General features: G+C 39.8%; 1 protein-coding gene across 6 annotated transcripts in view; it reads left to right on the forward strand.

Moving 5' to 3' along the window:
- CHN1 (chimerin 1) overlaps positions 1 to 25,058 on the forward strand; it is a 183,287-nt gene that overhangs the window by 87,365 nt on the left and 70,864 nt on the right. For 2 of the 6 annotated variants that reach the window (XM_016188858.2, XM_060177687.1), the window contains one exon: positions 7,948 to 8,236. The exons of 2 other annotated variants lie outside the window; for them this stretch is intronic. In XM_016188858.2, coding sequence (XP_016044344.1) covers positions 7,948 to 8,236 — 289 coding nt within the window. Of the gene's footprint in view, positions 1 to 4,016; positions 4,052 to 7,947; positions 8,237 to 11,262; positions 11,315 to 25,058 lie in introns of those variants that run through there. 2 more of the 6 variants (XM_060177689.1, XM_060177691.1) reach the window with 2 other exon arrangements.

A 25,058-nucleotide genomic window follows, 5' to 3' on the forward strand; every position in this document is an offset into this window, starting at 1 on the left:
CGAAATAAAGATGTTATAAAAGTGTTTCACTCGCATTGTTAAAAGGTGAAATTATGCATCTGAAGAGTGTATTGGGGAAGCAACACTCCACTAGCAGGGTGGAGTAGTGCTGTAGTGTTTCCTTTCTCTCTCTCTCTCTCTCTCTCTCTCTCTCCCTCCCTTTCTCCCTCCCTCCCTCCCTCCCTCCCTCCCTCCATCTGACTGTCTTCCGCTCTCTGTCTAGAAGAAAGGAAGAAGAAAAAGGCCACCAGGAGCTGTGGAGTCATGCAGGAACTGAGGCACAGTGACAACCTTGCTGGCAATAAATCAATAAATAATCTTTACTTCTTTTTTTTTTTTTTTGCCTCCAGGGTTATCGCTAGTGCTTAGTGCCTGCACTGCTCCTGGCAGCCACTTTTTTCTTTTTCTTGGCTAGGACAGAGAAATTGAGAGAGGAAGGAAAGAGAGAGAGGCAGACCTGCTTCACCGCTCATGAAGTGACCCCCTTCCAAGGTGGAGATCGAACCGGGATCTTTCCGCTTCCTACTATGTTGGCTTAACCCAGAGCGCTACCGCTTGGCCCCCTTTACTTAATTCTTTAAGCCTAAACCATGATGTAATTATTTTAAATTAGTTTTTATTGAAGTTGGTAATACCATGTGCACTTCAGGTGAGTATCAATGAAAATCACGTATGTTCCATATGTAGTTTACCATTGAAAGTCCACTTTTACCCCCATTATCCTCCAATCTTGTTAATCATTAAATCACTAATGAATTTTTTCTTTTTCAAAAAAGAGAAATTCCAGTTCTACTTTTTTACTCTGCTCACTTCAGTACAATTTCCCCACATCAGCTTCCTTTCCCCTGCTGGTAAGTACTAGCTGTTCTTGTGGTACAAAATTTATTATCTGTTTTTGACCTTCATGAGAGAGATTTTCCTCAGATGACAAATAGTTCTTGGCTGTCTACTCATATTTACTTTTTTTTTTTTTTTTGGCAACAAAAAGCTGACTGGAATTTTGAGAGCTTGAGTCAAACCTGACACTATAGGTCAATCTCTCTATTTGTATATTTTTATTTGGGCCACTCAGATGTCCCAGAAAGGAATCCTCTAGTCTCTCCTATGAGGAAAGATACAAACTTTCTGAAAACCTGGTGGCAAAGAGGGAGGTCTCAGTATTTAAAACTTTGATTCCATTTTCAGGATAGATCTCTGCCTTCACCTCTGTCTAAAGTTCTTTAGCTTGAAATCTTGCTCTGTCCTATTCAAAGAACAGAATACAAGTCTCTCACCAAAGTGGGGAAGGATTGGAGACAGGGTTAGGAAGGCTGGGATTAACAGGCCTTCAGTTAACCCTTCTGTATTAATTCCACATTCCATTCCCTAATGCACCCGCTGGAGTTTTACTCAGGCAAATTGGCTTGCTTCTTTGCTAAAGATACATTTATTCTACTAAGGGACTATCACCATGAGTTACACAGTTTACTAATTTTGCCCCATTTTATCATCCACAATGATAGCAGTAGAGACAAAAGTTCTAACATAGTTTTAGATGGGGAAAATGTTTTTCAAATTGTATATAGTTATGATACGTCTTCCTTAGCCTTTTTATTTAATCCATCTGAATTTATTTTTAGTATTTAAGTGAATACCTCATCTTTGTTTTACCTGTTTTCCAAGTTATATTTATGATTAAATGGATGTATGAGATACTTGCATTTCACCTTTGGATTAGCTCTGGAGAATAATGTGTAAATATATATATATATATATATATTTAGGATGAATAAAATTATTTTTGTATGTTTCTCTGGAAGTAGTTCTGACATCTTATTGTTAAGTTAGAAAAGTATACTGTATATATTTTATTTTCTGTTTGCTAACAGAAAACATCTGTTAGCTTGAAGTTTTCCTTTCAAGAGATGCTTCCAAATACTTTGGCCCCAAATCAGACCTAATTCTTGGTTTTAGAAAAAGTAAAGCAAAATCTCAAAGGCTAGTAGTCTCTGTACATATTTTCATCACTTTGTACTCCTGTCCTGATTTTTTTAATGAGTACAATTTACTTGCTGAAAAACAGAAAAGATGGTATTGAGGGTTTTGTTCACTTTTAAAAGCTAGATGCTAAAATTATATATTTTGAAATTCATCTGAATGCAGTTGGACACAACATTAAATAGCTTTTTAAAACATGAAAACGAAAACTTGGAATCACTTGAGGAGAAGGCATTCCTAGGAAGTAGTAATTATGTACAACAGTAGCAGTTCAAAGCAGATATCCCAGTCTTTTTGTTTGCCGGCTACATACAGTTCCATTCTGAAGACAATGAATGGTCGTCTTGATGAGTTCTAGGTACCTAGAGAATCGGGTCTCTACAGTTTCAAACATCTTCACCAAACAATGAGCTGCTATTAAAAACCAAGGACAGAAGCAGATAATACATGCAAGAAAAGATAAACAAAACCCCTGTTGCAATGGAGGGAGAAAGGCTCAGCTTTAACAGTGTTTGCAAATCAGTACTCTCTACTCACGAGCTCAGTGTTCATCAGTGGATCTACTTATTTTTATTTTATTTTATTTTATTTTTTTAATTTTCCCTTTTGTTGCCCTTGTTGTAGTTATTATTGTTGTTGTTAGGACAGAGAGAAATGGAGAGAGGAGGGGAAGACAGAGAAGGGGAGAGAAAGATAGACACCTGCAGACCTGCTTCACCGCCTATGAAGCGAACCCCCTGCAGGTGGGGAGCCGGGGGCTTGAACTGGGATCCTTTAGCCGGTCCTGGCGTTGCACGCCATGTGTGCTTAACCTGCTGTGCTACTGCCCGACTCCCTGGATCTACTTATTATGTCTTGTTTTTGATATTTTTGCTGGCCTTTCTCCTTTGAATTCAGAGACTTAATTCTCCGGAGTATAGTGGAAAGACTCTTTGCTCTAGTCCTCTCTTTACATCTTGTTGTTGTCCCAGTCTGCTTACCAAGTAATACAAGCTTGTCTAGGACATCCAGAAGAAAATTTCACAGAGAAGCCTTCCTTGCCTTTTGCTGACAGATCCTATACAGTCATCGTTGCCAGTTATGTATTCAACTCCTCTTCAAAGTCTGTTTACTTTGTTTTGAAAAGTAATCCTGTCATTCTCTGCAGAGGTCAAAGCTCACATTGCTATCATAAAATTATTGTGACTTAAATGTGCTTATATAGTCCTTGCAGCTTTGTTAGGTAGTGTGATATTTTTCCTATATATTGGATGTAGAATCTTAAGATGACTTTCTTTTTAATTTATTTATAAAATGGAAATATTGACAAGACTATAGGATAAGAGGGGCACATTTCCAAGAAAGACTTCTTTTCCTTTAGTTTAGTTTTTGTTTTTTTCTATTTCTTTTGGCTTCCAGGGCTATTGCTGGGGCTCGGTCCTGGCACTAAAAATCCACTGCTCCTGGCAGCCATTTTTATTCTTCATGTAATTGGATAGAACAGAGAGAAATTGAGAGAGGAGGGGGAAATAGAGAGGGAGAGAGAGAGACTCCTGCAGACCTGCCTCACTGCTTGTGAAGCGACCTGTGTGTGGGTCCTTTTGCTTAGTACTGTGTATGCTTAACCAGGTGTGGCATTTTAAGAATGACTCTCAAAATCAGTCAGTGAGTAGCAGACACATAATTTAAAGTTAATCTCTCTGATGTCAACACTTAAGGTTTACTGTTAAACATTTAGGACACTCACTTGCCTAGCCCTAGCTGAACACGATTTCAAGACGGAAGGGTGCTTTTTATTTGGACATAAGCAGAGCCTCTTGAGGTGTTACGCAACCTTAAGTGTTTATACCCAGATTTCATCAATCAGTGAGCTTCTTAGTTTTCTACAGTGAGGGAGATATTAATTGGGTTTCCTTAACCACATATATAAATGTAACTGTTGTTGTCTCTGAGGCTTCTCTGCTCCAGGCCAGCTATTTCAGTTCTGTATAGAGGGAAGCAGAGACAGAGAGAAAGACACTACAGTACTAGGACTTCCTCCAGTATGGCAGGCACTGAGCCTGCACCTACCCCACATGCATGGCAGTCTGTCCAGGTGAGTTCTTTTTCTTTTCTTTTCCTTCCAGGGTTATCACTGGGGCTCGGTGCCTGCACTACGAATCCACTGCTCCTGGAGGCTATTTTTCCCCTTTTGTTACCCTGGTTTATTATTGTTGGTGGTGATATTATTGTTGTTATTGCTGTCGTTGTTGTTGGATAGGACAGAGAGAAATTAAGAGAGGAGGAGAGAACAGAGAAGGGGAGAGAAAAATAGACACCTGCAGACCTGCTTCACTGCTTGTGAAGTGACCCCCCTGCAGGTGGCGAGCCGGGAGCTCTAACCAGGATCTTTACGTCAGTCCTTGAGCTTTGCGCCATGTGTGCTTAACCCGCTGCACTACCGCCCGACCCCCTTATTTTTTCTTTTTTAAATAATTAATTAATTAATTAATTTGCTCATTGGATAGAGACAGTGAGAGATTGAGAGGGGAGGAGGAGATAGAGAGGGACAGAGACAGAGAGACACCTGTAGCACTGCTTCGCCACTCATGAAGCTTTTCCTCAGCAGGTAGGGACCAGGGGCTTGAACCTGGGTCCTTGTGCACTGTAATGTGAGCACTTAACCAGGTATGCCACCTCCTGGCTGTGCAAGTTGTTTTTCTGGCCCAATTATACACATTTTAATAATCACTTGAGGTATAAATCCAAAGGTTAAAAAATTTAAATTTATCCTTTCATCTTGTCCCTGAATTGAGGGAGCAGGACCTTAATCACTAAATACCTAACATTTTACACAGTTCCAAGGTGTTTTTTGTTAAGTATTCATTGAATACATGATAATCTGTCGGCATTACACTATTAGAAAGAGTCTTTGTCCTAGATTTGGCCTCTCCCCCTTTATGGTTCTCCATTTGTAGAATTTTTATACCCATTTCGCTATTCAAAGTTTCTTTTCATAACTTTCAGCTCAGAAAAGGGAGAAGTGTTAGTCTGGACATGCTGCTTTTCTCTCTTAAATTTTTATTACATTTGGCCAGAAATGAAGACAGAAGGGGGATATAGAGAGGGAGGGAGACCGAGAGACAACTAACTTCAGCACTGCTTTCCTACTCAGGAAGCTTCCCCTGCAAGTGGGAACTGAAGGCTTGAACCCAAGTCCTTGCACATAGTAACATAGTGTGCCCAACCAGGTGCACCACCCTCCAGATCCAATGCTGTTTTTTTAAAAATGACTTCCAAAATATAAAAGAGGTTAGTTCAGAGATGGCAAAGAAAACTCACAGTTTATTTAGTATTATTAATGTAACTTTTCTTTTTAAATGAGTCATAATTCCAAAATGAGAATTCTTTTTTTTTTTTTGTCTTTTCACAATGATGCTTGCTTCAATCTCCCTCACCACCATAAGCCATAGCTAATCAGTGCTCTGGTTAAAAAATAAAAAGGTGGGGAAGCAGTTGCAGAAGCCAGACCTCCCACCTTCTGCAACCCACAATGACCCTGGGTCCATGCTCCCAGAGGGATAGAGAATGGGAAAGCTATCAGGGGAGGGGATGGGATATGGAGATTGGGTGGCGGGAATTGTGTGGAGTTGTACCCCCCCATCCTATGATTTTGTTAATGTCTCCTTTCTTAAATAAATAAAAAAAATAATAAATAAAACAAAAAAATATTAACTAAAAAAAAATAAAAAAGTTTGATTGAATTGGAAGTGTAATATAGGCTGAGGAGAAATTGGGAACCATACATAGGGTCTTTGTTAAAAAGAGAAATAAAAGCGTATTTAATGTTATTTGCCGAATAACATAGAGACATCTCTTTGGATGTACTAGAAGCTCCGTTGTAATCCTGAACTTGTGTTCTTTCAGTCTGACCATCCAACCCAGCAAAGCCAGTTAATCCATCGTCTCTTCATGCCTTTGCTCTCCATCCTTCTCAGATTCCAGGAGCCAATTGAGTGACGAATCCCTGATAACGTGACTTGGATAGTCTCTCTATTTTTTTTAATATTTATTTATTTTCCTTTTTGTTGCCCTTGTTGTTTTTATTGTAGTTATTATTGTTATTGATGTTGTCATTGTTAGATAGGACAGAGAGAAATGGAGAGAGGAGGAGAAGACAGAGAGGGGAGAGAAAGACACCTGCAGACCTGCTTCACCACCTGTGAAGTGACTCCCCTGCAGGTGGGGAGTTGGGGCCTCGAACTGGGATCCTCACTCCATTCCTTTTGCTTTGAGCCACGTGCGCTTAACCCGCTACACTACCGTCCGACTCCCAGATAGTCTCTATTTTGAGTGTCATACTCATTGAAGAAATTCTCACTATAAAACCATATGCCGCAGCAGTATTAAACTGTTCTACTTCACTGAAATGCTTTGTAGTCACCTGGAATATACGTGGTCTTACCATTAAACAGTCTTATGCATATTTATTACTGTAAGCACCTTATAAAAGTACAGTGACTTGCATGTTTATTTCTCAGTAACAGAGTGTCTACTACCAATGGGAAATGATAAAATTAGTAAACTAGAAAAAATTTTACATTTAGCTTATTTGTAGAAATTTTTGTTGTTTGGATTTATGTAATGATAATTTTCTTGGGGACAAATGTAACATCAGTATTAGAAGAAACTGGAAGTTGGAAAAAAATGTATTGTTCATTAACTTGAGTGTAAATCAAAATTTAACTGTTTTAGAAGATCCAATAGTAGATAAATCTTGCTTTACTAGTAAAAGGACCAATATAGATAGAATGATGAGTTCTAGATTAAATAATTGTTGAAGTGTAATTTAAACTATATAGACAGGTATATCAGTCTATCTTAAAAATATTTTGTTTCCCTTTTTCAAAGGATACATTAAAAGTGAAATTTTGAGTTTCTAAGTTCTTACTCTGTTGGAATATAACAAATAACAGTTAATGTTGTACCAATAGGTTTGTGGTCTTAAACATTTTAAGCAACCCTTTAAAAAAGTGTATCTCTGTTCTGTGTATTTTTAACAGGAAATTAAATATGTCCTTTCTGATTTGTTTAGTTGTAAACAAAATTTTAGGGGTCCATTATATTGTCAGCCCTTGGTCCCTTTTGATGTCAGCTCTTAGTAAAAGCCAGTGCCCTTCTTGTCTTTGTCTTCTTGCAAGGACACTGCTAGTCATGCCAACTTGGATCCCTTTCTGAGGTTTTCTAGAGGAAGCAAAATACTGAAATCATCATAAAAACAAGCCATTTCACTCCAGTCTCTTAAATGTGCGTCAGAAAAACTACTTGAAATGGAGAACAGACTTCTTAGGAGGCTGGTGATAGTTTGACTTTATTGCTCTACATACATCACCTCCACTTGCTTGCCCACACTCCACTAACACGGAAAAATGACGGTGTAAAAAAAGGAAAAACTAGTACTTGATGCACGGCTAGAAATAGAAAAAGTATGTTTCTATGCCAGCCTGCCATACTGTATGACTCAGGTTCTGGAATCAGCTCCATTTTAAATGTTTGCTGGCCTCATACTCCAAGGAGCCATCGGCTGAATGTTATGGTCTAAAGTATTTCAAGTAATTTTATTGATCAACTAGACTAGGACATGTTAATATGGAAATTTTGTGTATTATAAGAGTTGGTGAATTGACTAAATGTGTTCTAGTGGGATAAGGGGTTTAAGTTCCCCCATTTTCCTCGGGACCAATAAAATGACTTGATAGAAAGAAAAAAAATGTCCTTTAGACTATGCATGGTTTTTTTTATTGTTATCCCTAGTTCTTGAAAACTAATTCTTTGTGTTCAAAAGTTTGATTTTCTTTATTTTTGTATTTTAGATGATTCATAGAGATTAACCACAGTTTATTTAAACTAAGAACACACACACACACACAAACGATAGTTTTTTTTTTTTCTGTAGAAGGAGTTCACTTGCTTACTTTTCTTAAAAACATCTTTCCCATTTCATTGAGGCAGATTTGGAAGTCAAACCAGAAACTTCAGGCTCTACTACGATGGAAAACACTTTGTTGGGGAGAAGCGCTTTGAGTCCATCCATGATCTGGTGACTGATGGATTGATTACTCTCTATATTGAAACCAAGGCAGCTGAATACATTGCCAAGATGACGATAAACCCAATTTATGAGCACATAGGATACACAACCTTAAACAGAGAGCCAGCATACCAAAAACATATGGCAGTCCTGAAAGAAACACATGATGAGAGAGATTCTACAGGCCAGGATGGGGTAACAGAGAAAAGGGTAAGCTATCTTGAAATCACACTTTTATCTTCTTCTCTTTGGGGTCATTGTAAGAAAGTCATTATTGCTTCTTCTTCTAGCGTTTGCCGTCATTATTGCTAAAGGAGATTGATTTCTTCACAGTGCTTGAAAAGATATGTTTCCCCTTAATGTTTTGCTTCTGTGGTCTAAAGTTTTACATGTATCTAATTTTTAGTTAAAATTTCAGATGTGTTCTTTTTGTGCTTCTGCTTATTTATTAGTTTGACAACTTAACAAAAACATGTTGAAAAATGGTCCTCAGTGTAAAAAATGTAGAGGTTTGGGGTCATGAAAGACGTGGGTCGAGAAAAGATAGCTGTATTGTGTAAGAGAAGGAGTCAGTCAGGCTATATATCAGATTACTTTTTGTGTCCTTTAAATGTAACTCACCTTATTAGTATTTCTGTCCTTACACAAAAGGACATATAGCCACTTTTTAAAAAGTTGTTATTTATTTTATTAATGAAAAAGATAGGAGAAGAGAACCAGACACTACTCTGATACATATGCTGATGGGGACTCACCTTGGGGTGTCCTGCTTGAGAGGGCAGTTCTTTATCTATTGCTCCACCTCCTGGACTATATAGCCCTTTTTTTTTTTTCATGGAGGGGGGTAGGGGAAGACTGATCAGTGCACTGTTCTACCATTTTATGTAGAACTGGAGATCAAATTCAGGCCTTCCTGCAGGCAGTGTATGTGTTCCTGTGCTCCCCAGCCCACATACATATTTATCATTTTTTAAAAATCTTTTTTAAAATATTTATTTCCTTTTTGTTGCCCTTTTTATTGTTGTTGTAGTTATCGATGTCATCGTTGTTGGATAGGACAGAGAGAAATGGAGAGAGAAGGGGAAGACAGAGAGGGGGAGAGATAGACACCTGCAGACCTGCTTCACCGCCTGTGAAGCAACTCCCTTGCAGGTCAGGAGTCAGGGGCTCTAACCGGGATCCTTACGCCGGTCCCTGCGCTTTGCGCCACCTGCGCTTAACCTGCCGCGCTACCACCCGACTCCCCATATATTTATCATTTTTCAAACCCTCATGATAAGTTCAGTCTGTCGGTAACTATTACATCATTTGGAGCATAAGTCAGCTTTGAGCAACAGGAAAATTTATTTCTTTATAAAGAAGTACTTTTAGGAAGCAATGCACTTAGGAAGGAATTGAATCAAGAAAACAACTTTAGGTCCCCGTTCCCGTCCCCCCCCCCCCCCCCCCATATTTTAACTGTCATGTATTTGAGGTTAACATCAGAAGTTTTAATTTCTTGACATTAAAATTATTTTACCTAAAGCATTGATTCCAGCCTCTTCCTAGTGCTGAAGAAAAAGAGTTTCCAGATGTTTTGTATTGTGTGAGGTTTTGTTGGGGGGAATTTTATGTATCCTCTCTGTGCACTTACGCTTACCTTTTCAGGAATCTTCAGTTGCTAGATTAGAAAATGCAGTAATATGTGGTGACTTGAGCTTAGAGTCTGTCACCAAACAGATTTGTGTGCAGATTCTACCACTGAACCAGCCGAGTGAGCTTTCCCCAGTGCATTTCTCTGTGATCTGATGTTCTAAATTGTAATAAAAATTAAGTTGTGAGGATTGATTGGATGAGATAGTATATGACCTGTTCAGAAAACTTTGGCACATAGTAAGCATTCAGTATGAGTTAGGTGACAGTATTACTATAACAGCCATAGTGCCTCAAGGCAATATCCTAAAATACTTAGAATTATTTTAGATAAGTTAGGTATAGAATGGAAATTAAAAATGTTCGTTGTCCAACCCATATTTTAGTTTTTGGCAGATCTTACTGTGGTAACATTTTTGTGGCAACTGAAAACCCAACATTTAAAATTAGAGATTGTTGAAAATGGTTTTTTATATGCTCATATTTGTTAGGAACCGCAGATTTTTTTTGGAACTCACTAGAATTTTATAGCCCAGATGCATGCTCTATTTCTTACTGACTCTGTCCACTCCCTCTCTCCCTTCCCCCCCATATTTGTTGTTATTGTTGCTATATTTTTATCACTGTTGTTGTTGTTGTTGGAAAAGACAGAAATTGAAAGAGAAGGGGAAGATAGAGAGTGGGAGAGATAGACACCTGCAGACCTGCTTCACCGCCTGTGAAGTGACCCCCCTGTAGGTGGGGAGCCGGGAGCTGGAACCCTGATCCTTGCTTACTCCTGTCCTTGGGCTTTGTGCCATGTGGCTTAATCCACTGCGCTGCCGCCCTGCCCCCAGACTCAGTCTACTCTCTAGCACCTATTTTCTTTTAGTTTTCCATTTCTGATACCTTCCAACAGTTCTTGGATTAAAATTTCTAAGGCTATTACAAGTTAAGCAGATAGGCTAGAATATCCTAAGTTAATATTTATGAAATATTAATGCTATGTATATGTGAGTCTTTGAAGTCAGTTTGATGGTAACCTTTGCTAGTGTGTTCTGTATATATTCTTCAACATTAAGCTATTCTAACTCAAGTCACTTATCTGTTTGATGTTTCCCCCCTCTACCAGAGCACTGCTTAGCTCTGGCTTTTGGTAGTGTGGGCGATTGAATCTGGGACTTGATAGCCTCAAGTGTGAGAGTCTTGTTTCCATAACCATTTTGCTATTTCCTCCTCCCCATTTATTTACTTTTGGCCAAGTTATTGGTTTACATGTTACATTGGTTATCCCTTCTACAAGTGTAGGTTTTCATAGAGACAAAAGAGAGGATGACTAGAAGATTCTTTTAGCTCTAAGATCCCAGATTCCCTGTGTTATTTGGCAAACAATGTGTGACCCTACTTGGATTCTCTAGTGCTGACGGCCAGTGATCGCAGCTGTGCAAAGAGGAATCCCTGGCCCGCCCGCACTAGAACTTCTCGCTCCAGCAGCACACAGCTATACATTGCTTTAAAAATTACCCTTTGCTTTAAACTGCATGCAAATCTAGTTGGCTTGAAATCTACTCACTCAAAAATAGATTTATTTTATTTACAGGTGTCATCCAACAGGACAGGGATGATGACCTGTTCAACTGCTTGAAACATTGATCCCTGTCACAGTGGATGACATTTGTAAGTAAAGACAATCATGTTTAACTAATTACAAATATGGTTTAATTTATACTTTATTGAGTTCCCGTTGTCAATGACTCGTATCCTCGGAGGCAAAAAGAAAAGCACCCTTTATGGGGGGGGGGGGTTGACATGCTGTTGTGGGAAGGATTTTAGTGTTGAAATTATGAGCTAGGTGCTAGTTCGATTACAGGAATTGATTTGTGTGTGTTCTGAGGCTGTATTTTTCTACTTTTAGTTGGAGGGTTTTGGAGTAGATGGGCTTCAAAATGTGGCTTATGTCATAGTTAATGATTATTGAATGAGTGTAGGTATTACAGGAGGGCGATAACACAGTACTAGGAAGAGCACTGAAATGTGTGTGGGGTTTTGGAAGGTGAGATCTGTTCAGTTAGTTGGTGGAAAAGCTACCTTTGATCTTTTGACAATCCTCTAGTCTGTCAGGACTGCAGTTTCTTCATCTGTAAGACAAGGTATTTTCTTTATAGTATTACATTTATAAGATTTTAGTAAATACTATAAAAAGGGCTCTGTGCTCAAACAGGGCACAGAACTTTGGTGTTGGATGCAGTGTGAAACCATACCTCTGTAATCTGTAATTGTGTGAACCATTATTATATCACTAATTAAAAATAATATTGAAAAGGCTATTTTTTTCTTTTTAAAATATTTATTTTGAGGGAGTCGGGCTGTAGCGCAGCGGGTTAAGCACACGTGGCACAAAGCACAAGGACCTGCGTAAGGATCCCTGTTCGAACCCCTGGCTCCCCACCTGCAGGGGAGTCGCATCACAGGCGGTGAAGCAGGTCTGCAGGTGTCTATCTTTCTCTCCCCCCTCTGTCTTCCCCTCCTCTCTCCATTTCTCTCTGTCCTATCCAACAATGACTGCATCAATAATAACTACAACAATAAAACAACAAGGACAACAAAAGGGAATAAGTAAATAAATATAAAAAAATTTTAAAAATATTTATTTTGAATAGAAACAGAAGTTGAGAGGAAGTAGCAGCATGTTGAAGAGGCCAGCCAACTTTTGCTAGATACTTTTGGTGACCAAATAGCATTCCATTTTCCATATATTGTCTTTATTTGTCTGCCAGTGGATTTAGACTCTTACCACGTATTGGGTATTGTAAATAGTGCTGCAGTGAACATTGAGTATAAATATCTCTTCAAGATAATGATTTCATTTCCTTTGTATAAACACCCAGAAATGGAAATGTGTATTATATGGAAGTTTATGTTTTTCAGGGCCATCTATACTATTTTTTGCCTCCAGGTTTGTCACTGGGGCTCGGTGCCTATACTGCAAATCCACTGCTCCTGGAGGCTATTTTTTTCCCCTTTTGTTGCCCTTGTTGTTTATTGTTGTTGTTATTATTATTACTGTTATTGCTGTCATTGTTGTTGGATAGGACAGAGAGAAATGGAGAGAGGAGGGGAAGACAGGGAGGAGAGAAAGATAGATACCTGCAGACCTGCTTCACTGCTTGTGAAGCGACCCCCGCGGGTGGGGAGCCAAAGGATCCTTCTATCAATCCTTGTGCTTCGTGCTATGTGCACTTAACCCACTGCGCTACCACCTGGCCCCCTCAATACTGTTTTTTATAGTGAGAACCAGTTTACCTTTTACCAACAGTACAGGGTTATTATTTTTCCAAATCCTCTTCGACACTTTTTTAGCTACTATGTGTATGTGTGGTTTTGCTTTGCATTTTCCTGATGATTACTGAAGCCGAAGCTGAACCTTACCTACTGGGTTATTGGAAAAGTCATGACCCATCTTTACAGAGAAAAACAGAAAAAGTATGGCAACTGAATATTAAACATCTGTTTCTTTTTTTAAAAATTTTTTTACTTATAAAAAGGAAACATTGACAAAACCATAGGATAAGAGGGGTACAACTTCACACAAGTCCCACCACCAGAACTCCGTATTCCATCCCCTCCCCTGATAGCTTTCCTATTCTTTAACCCTCTGGGAGCATGGACCCAAGGTAATTGTGGGTTGCAGAAGGTGGAAGGTCCGGCTTCTGTAATTGCTTCCCCGCTGAACATGGGTGTTGACAGGTTGATCCATACTCCCAGCCTGTCTCTCTCTTTCCCTAGTGGGGGAGGGCTCTGGGGAAGCGGAGCTCCAGGACACATTGGTGGGAACATTCTCTGTCCAGGGAAGTCTGGTTGGCATCATGCTAGCATCTGGAACCTGCTGGTTGACAAGAGGGTTAACATATAAAGCCAAACAAATTGTTGACCAGTCATGGACTTAAGCGCTGGAATAGTGCGGATGAAGCTATTTCTTTTTTTGGAAAAATAGCTATTCCGTTTCTCTGCCCATTTTTTAAATTGGGTTATACAGGCAGTTTAGCTGTTGAGTTACATAAATTCTTTAATTTACATGATTTAGGGAAGATTTTCTCCCACTCATTAGTTGCCATTCACATTGGTCATTTGCTTTGCGGAAGCTTTTTACTTATATAAAGTTAAGCTTTTTTTGTTTTTGGAGTTAGATTTAAACATAATTACTAAGATTGCTGTTTAGAATCTTACTGCTTAGGAATTTTATGACTTCAAGGTCTTAAATTCAAGTTTTTAAAAACAATTTATTAATTTTTATTTATTTATTCCCTTTTGTTGCCCTTGTTGTTTTATTGTTGTAGTTATTATTGTTGTTGTCGTCATTGTTGGATAGGACAGAGAGAAACGGAGAGAGGAGGGGAAGACAGAGAGGGGGAGAGAAAGATAGACACCTGCAGACCTGCTTCACCGCCTGTGAAGCGACTCCCCTGCAGGTGGGGAGCCGGGGTTCGAACCGGGATCCTTATGCCGGTCCTTGTGCTTTGCGCCACCTGCGCTTAACCCGCTGCGCTACAGCCCGACTCCCTAAATTCAAGTTTTGGATCCATTTTGAGTTAATTTTATCCATGTTGTAAGGTAGTGTTCTAATTTCATACTTGGTATGTGATGGCAGTTTTCCTAGTACTGCTTACTGAAGAGACTATCATTTTCCCATTGTATATTTTTGGCTCCAAGTCAATTTGCCATATGTTTTGTAGATTTGTTTCTTGGCTCTTTTGTCTATTACATTTATCTATTTTTTTTAATGCCAATAGCATCTTAATATTATTACTGAAACTTTGTAATACAGCTTAAAATTAGAGTGTGAGGCTTTCAAATTTTATCTTTTTTCAAAGTTGCTTTGAAAATTTGGAGTCTTTATGGTTTCCCACAAATTTTAGAATTGTTTGTTTCTTTTTCCTGGGTGGGGGGGTTCATTTCCATATAAATTACATTGAATTTGTAGATTGTCTTGGACATCTTTTAACAATATTAATTATTTTGGCCCACGAGTAGGAATTTTCTTTACATTTATTTGGGTCTCCAATTTCCAATTTTCTTTCAGTAATATATTCATTAGTGTATAGGTCTACTTCCTTGTTTAGTTTTTTCCTCACTGGTAGCATTTTTCATAGCATGATTTTTAACTTAAAATTTTTCTTTGGGGAGTCGGGCAGGTCTGTAGGTGTCTATCTTTCTCTCCCCCTCTCTGTCTTCCCCTCCTTCTCTCCATTTCTCTCTGTCCTATCCAACAACGACGACAACAACAATAATAACTACAACAATAAAACAACAAGGGCAACAAAAGGGAATAAATAAATAAAATAAATATTTAAAAAAATTTCTTTATCTGATAATTTGTATATTGATCTTGTTTTTCTTTTTAGTGATTTACAAGATTATAAGACATTAGGGATATGGAACCATCCAAGGATAATGCCCCCAATGGCAAACACCGTCAGTCTCCCCAGTTTTTAAAAATTTTATTTAATTATCTTTTTATTTATTGAGTAGAGACAGCCAGAAATCAAGAGGGAAGGAGGAAGTAGAGAGGGAGAGAGACAGAGACATATGCAGCACTGCTTTACCATTAGTGAAGCTTTCTCCCTGCAGGTGGGAACTGGGGACTCAAACCTGGGTCTTTGTGCATTAGAACATGTGCGCTCTACCAGGTGCACCACCGTCTGGCCCCAATCTCCCCACTTCTAAGATGGGTTGGCTACTTTTTTTTTTTTTGCATATTTATGTGTTTCAATATTTGGCATATGAGCAAAGCCATCTAATAGTTGTATTTCACTTCCTTATATATTTCATTTTTAAATATTTATTTATTTTTTCCTTTTGTCACCCTTGTTCTTTTATTGTTGTAGTTATTATTGTTGTCATTGTTGGATAGGACAGAGAGAAATAGAGAGAGGAGGGGAAGACAGAGAGGGAGAGAGAAAGATAGACTCCTGCAGACCTGCTTCACCACCTGTGAAGTGACTCCCCTGCAGGTGGGGAGCCAGGGGCTCAAACCGGGATCCTTAAGCCAGTCCTTTGCGCTTTGCGCCACCTGCACTTTACCCACTGTGCTACCTACTGCCCGACTCCCTTCCATATATATTTCACTAAGCATCATCACCCCCCAGTCCTATCAGTTTTGTCTCAAGGATACAGTATCATCTTTTTAAATACAGAATAGTGAGGGTAGGGAGACAGCATATACAAAAAGGCGTTCCGGCTTGAGACACCAAAGGTTCCAGGTTTAGTCTCCTCCTCAGCACCACCATAAAGCAGAGCTCAGCAGTGCTCTGGTAGAAGCAAAAACAAAAAAACAGTTTTTAAAAATTTATTATTTATTTATTTATTGCATAGAGACAAATCGAGAGGGCAAGGGGGGATAGGGAAAGACACAGAGAGACACTTGAAGCATTGCTTCACCACTCGTGAAGCTTTACCCTGCAGATAGAGACACCAGGGGCTTGAACCTTGAGCATTTAACCAGATGCTCCATCTCCTGGCCCCTTTGATCCATTTTTATTTAATTTTGGTGTGCAGTTTTAAAATTTTTTTTAAATTTATTTTCACTTTTGTTGCCCTTGTTTTACTGTTGTTGTAGTTATTATTGTTGTTACTGCTATTGATGTCATCGTTGTTAGGTAGGATGGAGAGAAATGGAGAGAGGAGGGGAAGACAGAGGGGGGAGAGAAAGATAGACACCTGCAGACCTGCTTTACTGCCTGTGAAGCGACTCCCCTGCAGGTGGGGAGCCGGGGGCTCGAATCAGGATCCTTATGCCCGTCCTTGCACTTCGTAGCGTGTGCGCTTAACCCACTGCAATGCCACCTGACTCCCTGGTGTGCAGTTTTAAGTTACTGTCTAGTCTCACTTTGCTACGTGGGATTATCGAGTTCTCCTGGCATCATTTGTTGAAGAGTCATTCTTTCATCCATTGGACAGGGTTTCGCCCCTTACACTTGCTCCCTCTATATATGTGTGTTTATTTCTGGGTTATCTGCGCTGTTCTACTGGTCTAAGTGTCTGCTTTTGTTTCAGTACCACACTATTTTGGAAAGTGTTTTTTTTATTTTAGTGAAAGAGATACAGAGAAAAAGTTACACAGTGGAAGACCAGAGCACTGCTTAGTTCTGGCCTTTGGCAGTGCTGGGGAGTGAATTTGGGATCTTTCTCAGGCATGAAAAAGTCTTTTGTATAACCACTAGGCTATCTTTCCAGTTGCACAGTTTTAAGTACTATTGCTTTGTAGTATAAACTGAAGTTGAGGAGCCTGATATTCCCATTTTTATTTTTTGTTCTTGTTCAGGAATGTTTAAGCTATTTGTGGTTTGTTTTTTTATGCTTCCACATGAGTTTTTGAATAAATTGTCTATTGTCCTTGAAATATGTCATGGGGGGGGCAGATGGTGTACACCTGGTTGAACAGCACACATTACATTGTGCAAGGACCCAGATTCAAGCTCCAGATCCCCACCTGTAGGGGGAAAGCTTTGCAACTAGTGAAGCATTGTGGCAAATGTCTCTCTGTTTCTCTCCCTTTCTATCACCCCCTTTCCCTCCCGATTTCTGGCTGTCTCTATCCAATAAATAAAAATACTCTTACTTGATACAGAGGCATCTTGATTGCTGTGGACAAATTGCCTGTACCATCTGCATAGTGCTACAGGAATTCAGTCACTATTAAATTGAACTTGTTTTCACTTGTGCTTTCTTTCATGCCCAGCAGATCACAGAAAATATTTTTGTAGATGATACCTTTTTTTTTTTGTCTTCAGAGTGATCACTGGGGTTCAGTGCCATCAGTACGAATCCACTACTCCCAGAGCCCCCCTTTTTTCTTTTCATTTTATTGGATAGGACAGAGAGAAATTGAGAGAGATGGGGAAGATAGAGAGTGGGAGAGAAAGACAACTGTAGACCTGCTTTACCTGTTGTGAAGCGACCCCCCTGCAGGTAGGAAGCTGGGAGCTGCAACCGAGATCCTTAGTTTGTGCTTGTAAAGTAGGAATATCTTTCCTCATCCCACAGAAAAAGCATTTGAAATCTGAGGCACTGAAAAGTTGTCTTTGTGTCATTAGTTTGCCAAGGGTGGTAACTAGATGCATCTTTTTTAGGAATATGTTCAAGGAATTCAAAATGGCAGACTGACGTCTCCCCAAGTTCATGGCTGTCTATGGTATATTGAACAGTCTAGATCATACAAGGGAATCTCATGCTTGTAATTAATAAAGAAAACTCAAGTGGAGCCCAGAATATTATGAGTGTAAATCTCATCTGTCCTTCCAGCCTTTCACCCACAGAAAAGATTAGTAATTGAAGCCAGTAGGGAGAACCAGATGGCAAGAGGAAGAGTTCACAAATTGATTTTATTGGCAATTCTAGAACCATCAGCCCTTCAATTTCAGCCAATCCATACATTAGATCTCGTGTTCCAACAGTTAGGATCTCTGAGTTTTATCTTATGCTTTTCTATGCATCATGTTTTCCTTATTATGTATATATATTTCTCTTGGAATTTACAATTCAGCCTGCTGTGTCATAGACTTGGCTATGCCACAAGTTCATAGTAAGAAGAAACTCGTTCCTTACCACACAAGAAAATTCTGGTGACTGGGGAGATGACTCAGTAGGTAGAGCATGGACTTTGTATGTATTAAGTCCTGTGTTCTATCTTCATGTGCCAGAATGCTGCTTCTCTGGCCTCCCTTTCTCATAAAATAATATTTTTAAAAAAGACAGTTCTTTTTTTAGTAGAAGACATCTACAGATGAACCCACACCTTTTAAAATTTAATTAATTTTATTTATTTATTGGATAGAGACAAAGAAAAATCAAGAGGGAAGGGGTAAGGGTAACAGGAAACAGAAATGACCCCCCCCCCCAAAGAAAACCAACAAATATCTACAATAGTTGGCTACCATGATGCTACCCGGACTTCCCTGGACAGACAACCCCACCAATGTGTCCTGGAGCCCTGCCTCCCCAGAGCCCCACCCCACTCGGGAAAGAGAGAGACAGGCTGGAAGTATGGATCAACCTGTCAATGCAAATGTTCGGCAGAAAAGCAATTACAGAAGCCAGACCTTCCACCTTTTGTATCACCATAATGATCTTGGGTCCATGCTCCCAGAGAGTTAAAGAATAGTAAAGCTTCCAATAGAGGGGATCAGTTATAAAACTCTGGTTGTGGGAATTGTACCCCTCTTATCCTACAATCTTGTCAGTCATTATTAAATCATGAAGAAGATCAGCAAAAAGAGTGAGAAAGAGCCAGGCATCACTCTGGTACATGTGCTGTCAGGGATCGAACTCAAGAACTCATGCTGGGGAGTCCAGTGCTTTATCCATGTACTGAGCTTCATGTGCTTCATGTACTGAGTGAAGTCACTCTAGAAACATACCTCTTATGATCAAATAAGCTTTTATCAAATGTTAAAGGAATGAAAGATTCTAGTTAACAGAATTGAAAACCTTTGGCCATTGAATCTCTTACTATAAAAAAAAAAGGAAATATCTTTCTAAATAATGTAGTTTAGCGTGTCAAATGCGGCCCTCATTTTTAAAGTACCATAGAAACACAAATCCAATTAGTATTATTCCTTTCAGAGGAACAACAGAAATAAGGATGGATTTATATTTATGTGACAGTGGAAAATTTGCATAGAGATGCAGTGCTGTCAGCATTTTAATTTGTGAATTTTTATTTTATTCTTACTGAGGAAACGCTGTTTTACAGTACTGTAGTTGTCTCAAGGATCCAATTCCACATTTCCCCTAAATATATATTAGCACGTTTCTAATAAATGAATTTTAAAATTTCAGGTAGAATGAGATCTGGATAAACTTCTTTAAAAAGATTTTGTAACTGATTCATACCAAATGATGGAACATAATTTATGTATTTGGCATCGAAATACATTGGTCACTAATTTATAATGTAATATGTATGTCGTCTAGTCATATTGAAGATGTTAGCACACGCTTATATTTTCAACTGATGACTTAAATTCAGGCTAACTAGGTCTTCGGGTTTTCATCTTTTCATTCTTCAAAGTGCTTATTAGTATTTCACTGTCGCAGTTGAAGCTCATTGAGCTCTTTGAACCTGACAAAGACCTCTAAGTTAATAGTCATTTTCTAAGTCAACAAAAATTTTTGAAGGCAGTTGAAGTGTTTTTTTGTTATTTTTTTTTCAAACCATACACTAGAGATTATGTATGAAGGTTTACTGTCAGGAGTTTATTATAATTTTAGGGAAAAAAGAAAAATGAAGCAAATGTATAGAAATACCTTGCACACGTTTTAATATGATTTGATAGCTTATTATTCTTTGTTTGCCACTCTCAGAAGCAGAATATTCAATACTAAGAATTAGCATTCATAATTGTAAAAGAATTAAAGATATTGCTCTGATGACAGTATTTTAAAGAAAATAATGTAACTTCAAGTAAAATAAACTTTCGGACAAATTCTAAAACTTGCAAATAGTTGTTGATTATTGAATCAGTTCGATGTCCTCATCAACGACTATTTCCATACAGTAGCTATACTTGCAGAAGTTTGATTTATTGGAATTAACACGCGTTTCAGACATCTACTGACTTCTTTGTCTACTTATATTTCTGCTTATTTGTATGTATGCGTTTTGGGTATATGAGATCTTCTTGAGTAGTGAAGTTCTGGCTAATGGACTGAATCAGTGGTCCTCAAACGTTTGTACTTAGGATTCATTTGTACTTTAAAATTTGTTGAAGACCCCCCCAAAACACACACGTGAATCATAGTTGGATTTTACTGCATAGAACATTAAAAGAGGCTTAATAAATTTCTTCAGTTGATAAAAACAAATCCATTATAATATAACATATTGGTAATATTATTAATATAAATGTGAACATATATGTGAAATTTAGAAGTGACATTTTTATACTTTTATAACTTTTTAAAAAATTTTTTTATATTTATATTATTTATTTTTCCCTTTTGTTGCCCTTGTTGTTTTATTGTTGTAGTTATTATTGTTGTTGTTGTTGGATAGGACAGAGAGAAATGGAGAGAGGAGGGGAAGACAGAGAAGAGGAGAGAAAGATAGACACCTGTAGACCTGCTTCACCGCCTGTGAAGCGACTCCCCTGCAGGTGGGGAGCCGGGGTTCAAACCGGGATCCGAACCGGGATCCTTATGCCGGTCCTTGTGCTTTGCGCCACCTGCGCTTAGCCCGTTGTACTACAGCCCGACTCCCCGTAACTCTTTAATAATATGCCTTAATTAAATTTTATTTTTCAAAGATATTTATTTATTATTGGATAGACACAGAGAGAAATGGAGAGAGTGGGAGATAGAGAAACGAGAGACACCTGCAGCCCTGCTTCACCACTTGTGAAACTTTCCCCCTGCAGGTGGGGGCCGGGGGCTTGAACTCGGGTCCTTGCGCACTGTAATGTGAGTGCTTACCCAGGTGCACCACCGCCAAGCCCCAATATGCCTTAATTAAATTAAAAGGAAACTGGGTTCTCTTAAATGCTTCTGCCTTTACTTTTCATTTGATAAGACAGGGAGAGGAAGGGAAGGGAAGGGAAGGGAAGGGAAGGGAAGGGAAGGGAAGGGAAGGGAAGGGAAGAGGGAAGGGAAGAGGGAAGGGAAGAGGGAAGGGAAGAGGGAAGGGAAGGGGAGATAGAGAAGGAGAGAAAGAGAGACACTCGCAGCACCACTGCTTGTGAAGCTTCCCCCTGCAGGTGGATACTGGGGGCTTGAACATGATAACATAAAAGCCTACACCTGGTCCCTTACATTTCTTTTTACTTTTCCTTTTATTTTTTTAGACAGAAAGGGAAATAAATCACAGCATGGAAACTTCCTTTAATTCTGGAGGGAACTGGCTTGAACCTGAGTCAGGTGCACAGCAGAACAGTATGTTTTAGTATTTAATCTTCGGTGACATTATTCTGAGGTACATATAGAAAACCTGACGTACGAATACACATTCGGGTGGGAGGCACGGCCATGGAGTAACAGTGGACACCAAGTCATTCCCGCAAAGCAGTGGGAATTGACAACTAGTGAACTTAGTAAGCCTCTTTATGGCCTGCTAGTGAGTTCATATGTCTCTTTATGGCTGAGATATCACAAGAAGCATGTAGCTAGCTTCAGCCACCAGGTTCCAGTTCCAGATCCTTCTACAATTTCATCCTGACCTCCTGAGGCATAGGACATCACTAACATGTCATGGAACAGCTCCAGAGCCCTCCCTACTAGGGAAAGAGAGAGACAGGCTGGGGGTATGGGTCAACAGGCCGATGTCCATGTCCAGCAGAGAAGGGGTAGCAGAAGCCAGAACTCCTTCTGTACCCCCACAAGAATTTTGATCTGTATTCTCAGAATGGAAGATGAGGGAGCTCTGAACACCAGCTGCCCTAGGGCTTGTAACTCTGTGACCAGGAACCTTCATTCTTATCCCATTAGTGAGAGGGAAAAGAATCTGGAGGACACCTGTTGAAGTCAGGCACTGTTCCCCTTAGCTGAGAGGGAAGAGGGAAAAGCAAGGAAGGACACATGAAGGTGTAATAGGTATAGGTGTGGCTGAGGAAGGAATTGAAGGTTGGGCCTAAGAAGTGAATAAAAATAGACATTAACTTCACATAAAGTCAGCCATCTTTGCCCAAGTAGCCCATGTCCTTTCCTGGGGCATGCCTTTTCATCTTCCTAATTAAAAATTTAAAATATGGGCATTAGGGAGAGAATTTCTATGAAGAAATTTATATTTAGAGGTAAGAAAGCCAATTATTATATTTGGAGGTAAGAAAGAATTTCTATAAAGAATTTATATTTAGAGGTAAGGAAGCCTATTACAATGGGATAAAAATCTAATTCGAATATTTAAATGCAAAAAAAAAAGGGTCATGGAGCATACACTAAGTGGAGTACACTCAGCAGTTAACAGTACTGTAATGTATCCATTGGGGTTAGATGAATGGAATTTTCAGTGACTATGGTTAGTGAAGTAAGGAAGTAAATGAAGGACAACTACAGGATGATTTGACTTACATGTGGAATGCAGAGAATTAAAACACATGAACTTGAAAAAAAGGAAACATTAATCTGTAGTCAACCCATACCTGTGACTTTAGGAGAACTATGGTCCTTAGTGCTGAAGAGGGTTGAGGGGACAGAACTTGAGTGGTTGGAGTGGTGTGGAATTATATCCATATTATCTGATAACCTTGTAAATCACTAATAAAGTATAGATATTAAAAAAGACAAATAGGTATTTGGAAAAGTGAAGCATTTTTTTCTTATTGGGGAAATGACTCGCAAGATAGTTGTCCCATAATCACAGTTTCTTACCTCCCACTGATAGGTGTCTGTACCCCATACTCACTATCGACTCCAGTCTTCAAAGAGGAGTCTTTTCAGATTCTTGTTCTTTCTGTTTGATAGCATTCTCAAACTGGATAAGTAGACCTTACAAAAAGGCTACTTACAGTATGGAATCTGAAGCCTCCTGAGTAAATATTTTTTATTATTATTTTACATCAGGATACATTAAGATGTTGTACATTACTATATCAAGATATTGTGAAGTTTTAATGGGTTTTTACATAACTTATTAGTCATTTGGAATATATTAATTCACTGAATTATATAGACCTTGTAAATAAATCAATAACCTCTTTATGACATCAAAAATAATCAGTATTGGCTTTAACAGAAAAGTTATTCAAATATTAAGGAGCTGTCAAGTTCACAGTGGCAGATTAAAAAAAAAAACAAAACTTCCAAAATGTTTATTTTCACTTGAAAGTTTGAATTTTATCATTGACTGTCCATGTTTCTCTTTAAAGTGATAGTCTTACTTTGTTCATTCATGAGAAAATGCCCAAGCCTGCACTACCAAAAGTTATGTTTGTCATTCTTCCAAGTAAACAGTTCTTCCAGGGAGAAAGCAGCTCGCTGAGCTGGCAAGTCTAGCAGTACTTTCCCCAAAGAAAGCTATCTCTGGAAGGAGCCCCATGCCTGTTACGTCAAAGGGTTTGAGGCTAAATTTCATATAATCAACAGCAGAAATAGAGGTAACAGTGTTAGAAAGAAACTGTTTTAACATGTGACCCGCAGATACTATGTTCTTGTTCATTAAAAACAATACTATTGGTATAAAATAGTACAGTAAATTCTATACTTACTTTTGCAAAACTTGTGTTCTTTTCAAAAATGAGGACAATATAGAAATGTTATTCATCCGATGATGGGGTTTAACATTTTAACACGTAGCAGAAGCATCCATGTAAAATCTACAGTTGACCATGCAAGAGGAGATATTTTGGGCAAGTTTTTCTTTTTAACATCATACTTCTTATTTTAATGTCCTTATTCCTTCCCCGCCCCCCACACACACTTACTGGGGGTATTAATGGTCTACAGTTCAGTTGTTGACACAGAGGTACAACCTCTCATCTCCGCCATATAGTTCTCTGCAAGATACTTTCTCCCAACCTGGGTCTTTGCCTTCCCTTCCCTTGCCTCCCCTCCCCTCCCCTCCCTTCCCCTCCCCTCCCTTCCCTTCCCCTCCCTTCACCTCCCCTCCCTTCCCTTCCCCTCCCTTCCCCTCCCTTCCCTTCCTCTCCCCTCCCTTCCCTTCCCCTCCCTTCCCTTCCCCTCCCCTCCCTTCCCCTCCACTCCCCTCCCCTCCCTTCACCTCCTCTCCCTTCCCTTCCCCTCCCTTCACCTCCCCTCCCTTCCCTTCCCCTCCCCTCCCTTCACCCTCCCTCCCTTCCCTTCCTCTCCCTTCCCCTCCCTTCCCTTCCTCTCCCCTCCCTTCCCTTCCCCACCCCTCCCTTCCCCTCCCCTCTGCTCCCCTCCCCTCCCTTCCCCTCCCCTCCCCTCCCTTCACCCTCCCTCCCTTCCCTTCCTCTCCCTTCCCCTCCCCTCCCTTCCCCTCCCCTCCCTCCCCTCCCCTCCCTTCCCTTCCCCTCCCCTCCCTTCCGTTCCCCTCCCTTCCGTTCCCCTCCCTTCCCCTCCCCTCCCTTCCCTTCCCCTCCCTTCCCTTCCCCTCCCTTCCCCTCCCCTCCCTTCCCCTCCCCTCCCTTCCCCTCCCCTCCCTTCCCTTCCCCTCCCTTCCCTTCCCCTCCCTTCCCCTCCCCTCCCTTCCCCTCCCCTCCCCTCCCCTCCCCTCCCCTCCCCTCCCCTTCCCTTCCCTTCTCCTCCCCTCCCCTCCCTTTCTTCTTCCCCTCCTTTCCCCTCCCTCTCCTTACCTCTCCTTTCCTTCCCTCCTTTTTTATTTATTTATTTTGATGAGAGAGAGAGAAAGAGAGCAGGAGGGGAGGGAGAGGGGGAGAGAGAGAGAGAGAGCACTTGAGAGAGAAAGACCAGAGCAGTGTTCAGCTGTGGCTTATGGTGGTGCTGGGGATTG

The sequence above is a fragment of the Erinaceus europaeus genome, chromosome 18, assembly GCF_950295315.1.
Source record: "Erinaceus europaeus chromosome 18, mEriEur2.1, whole genome shotgun sequence".
Taxonomy (NCBI): Eukaryota; Metazoa; Chordata; class Mammalia; order Eulipotyphla; family Erinaceidae; genus Erinaceus; species Erinaceus europaeus.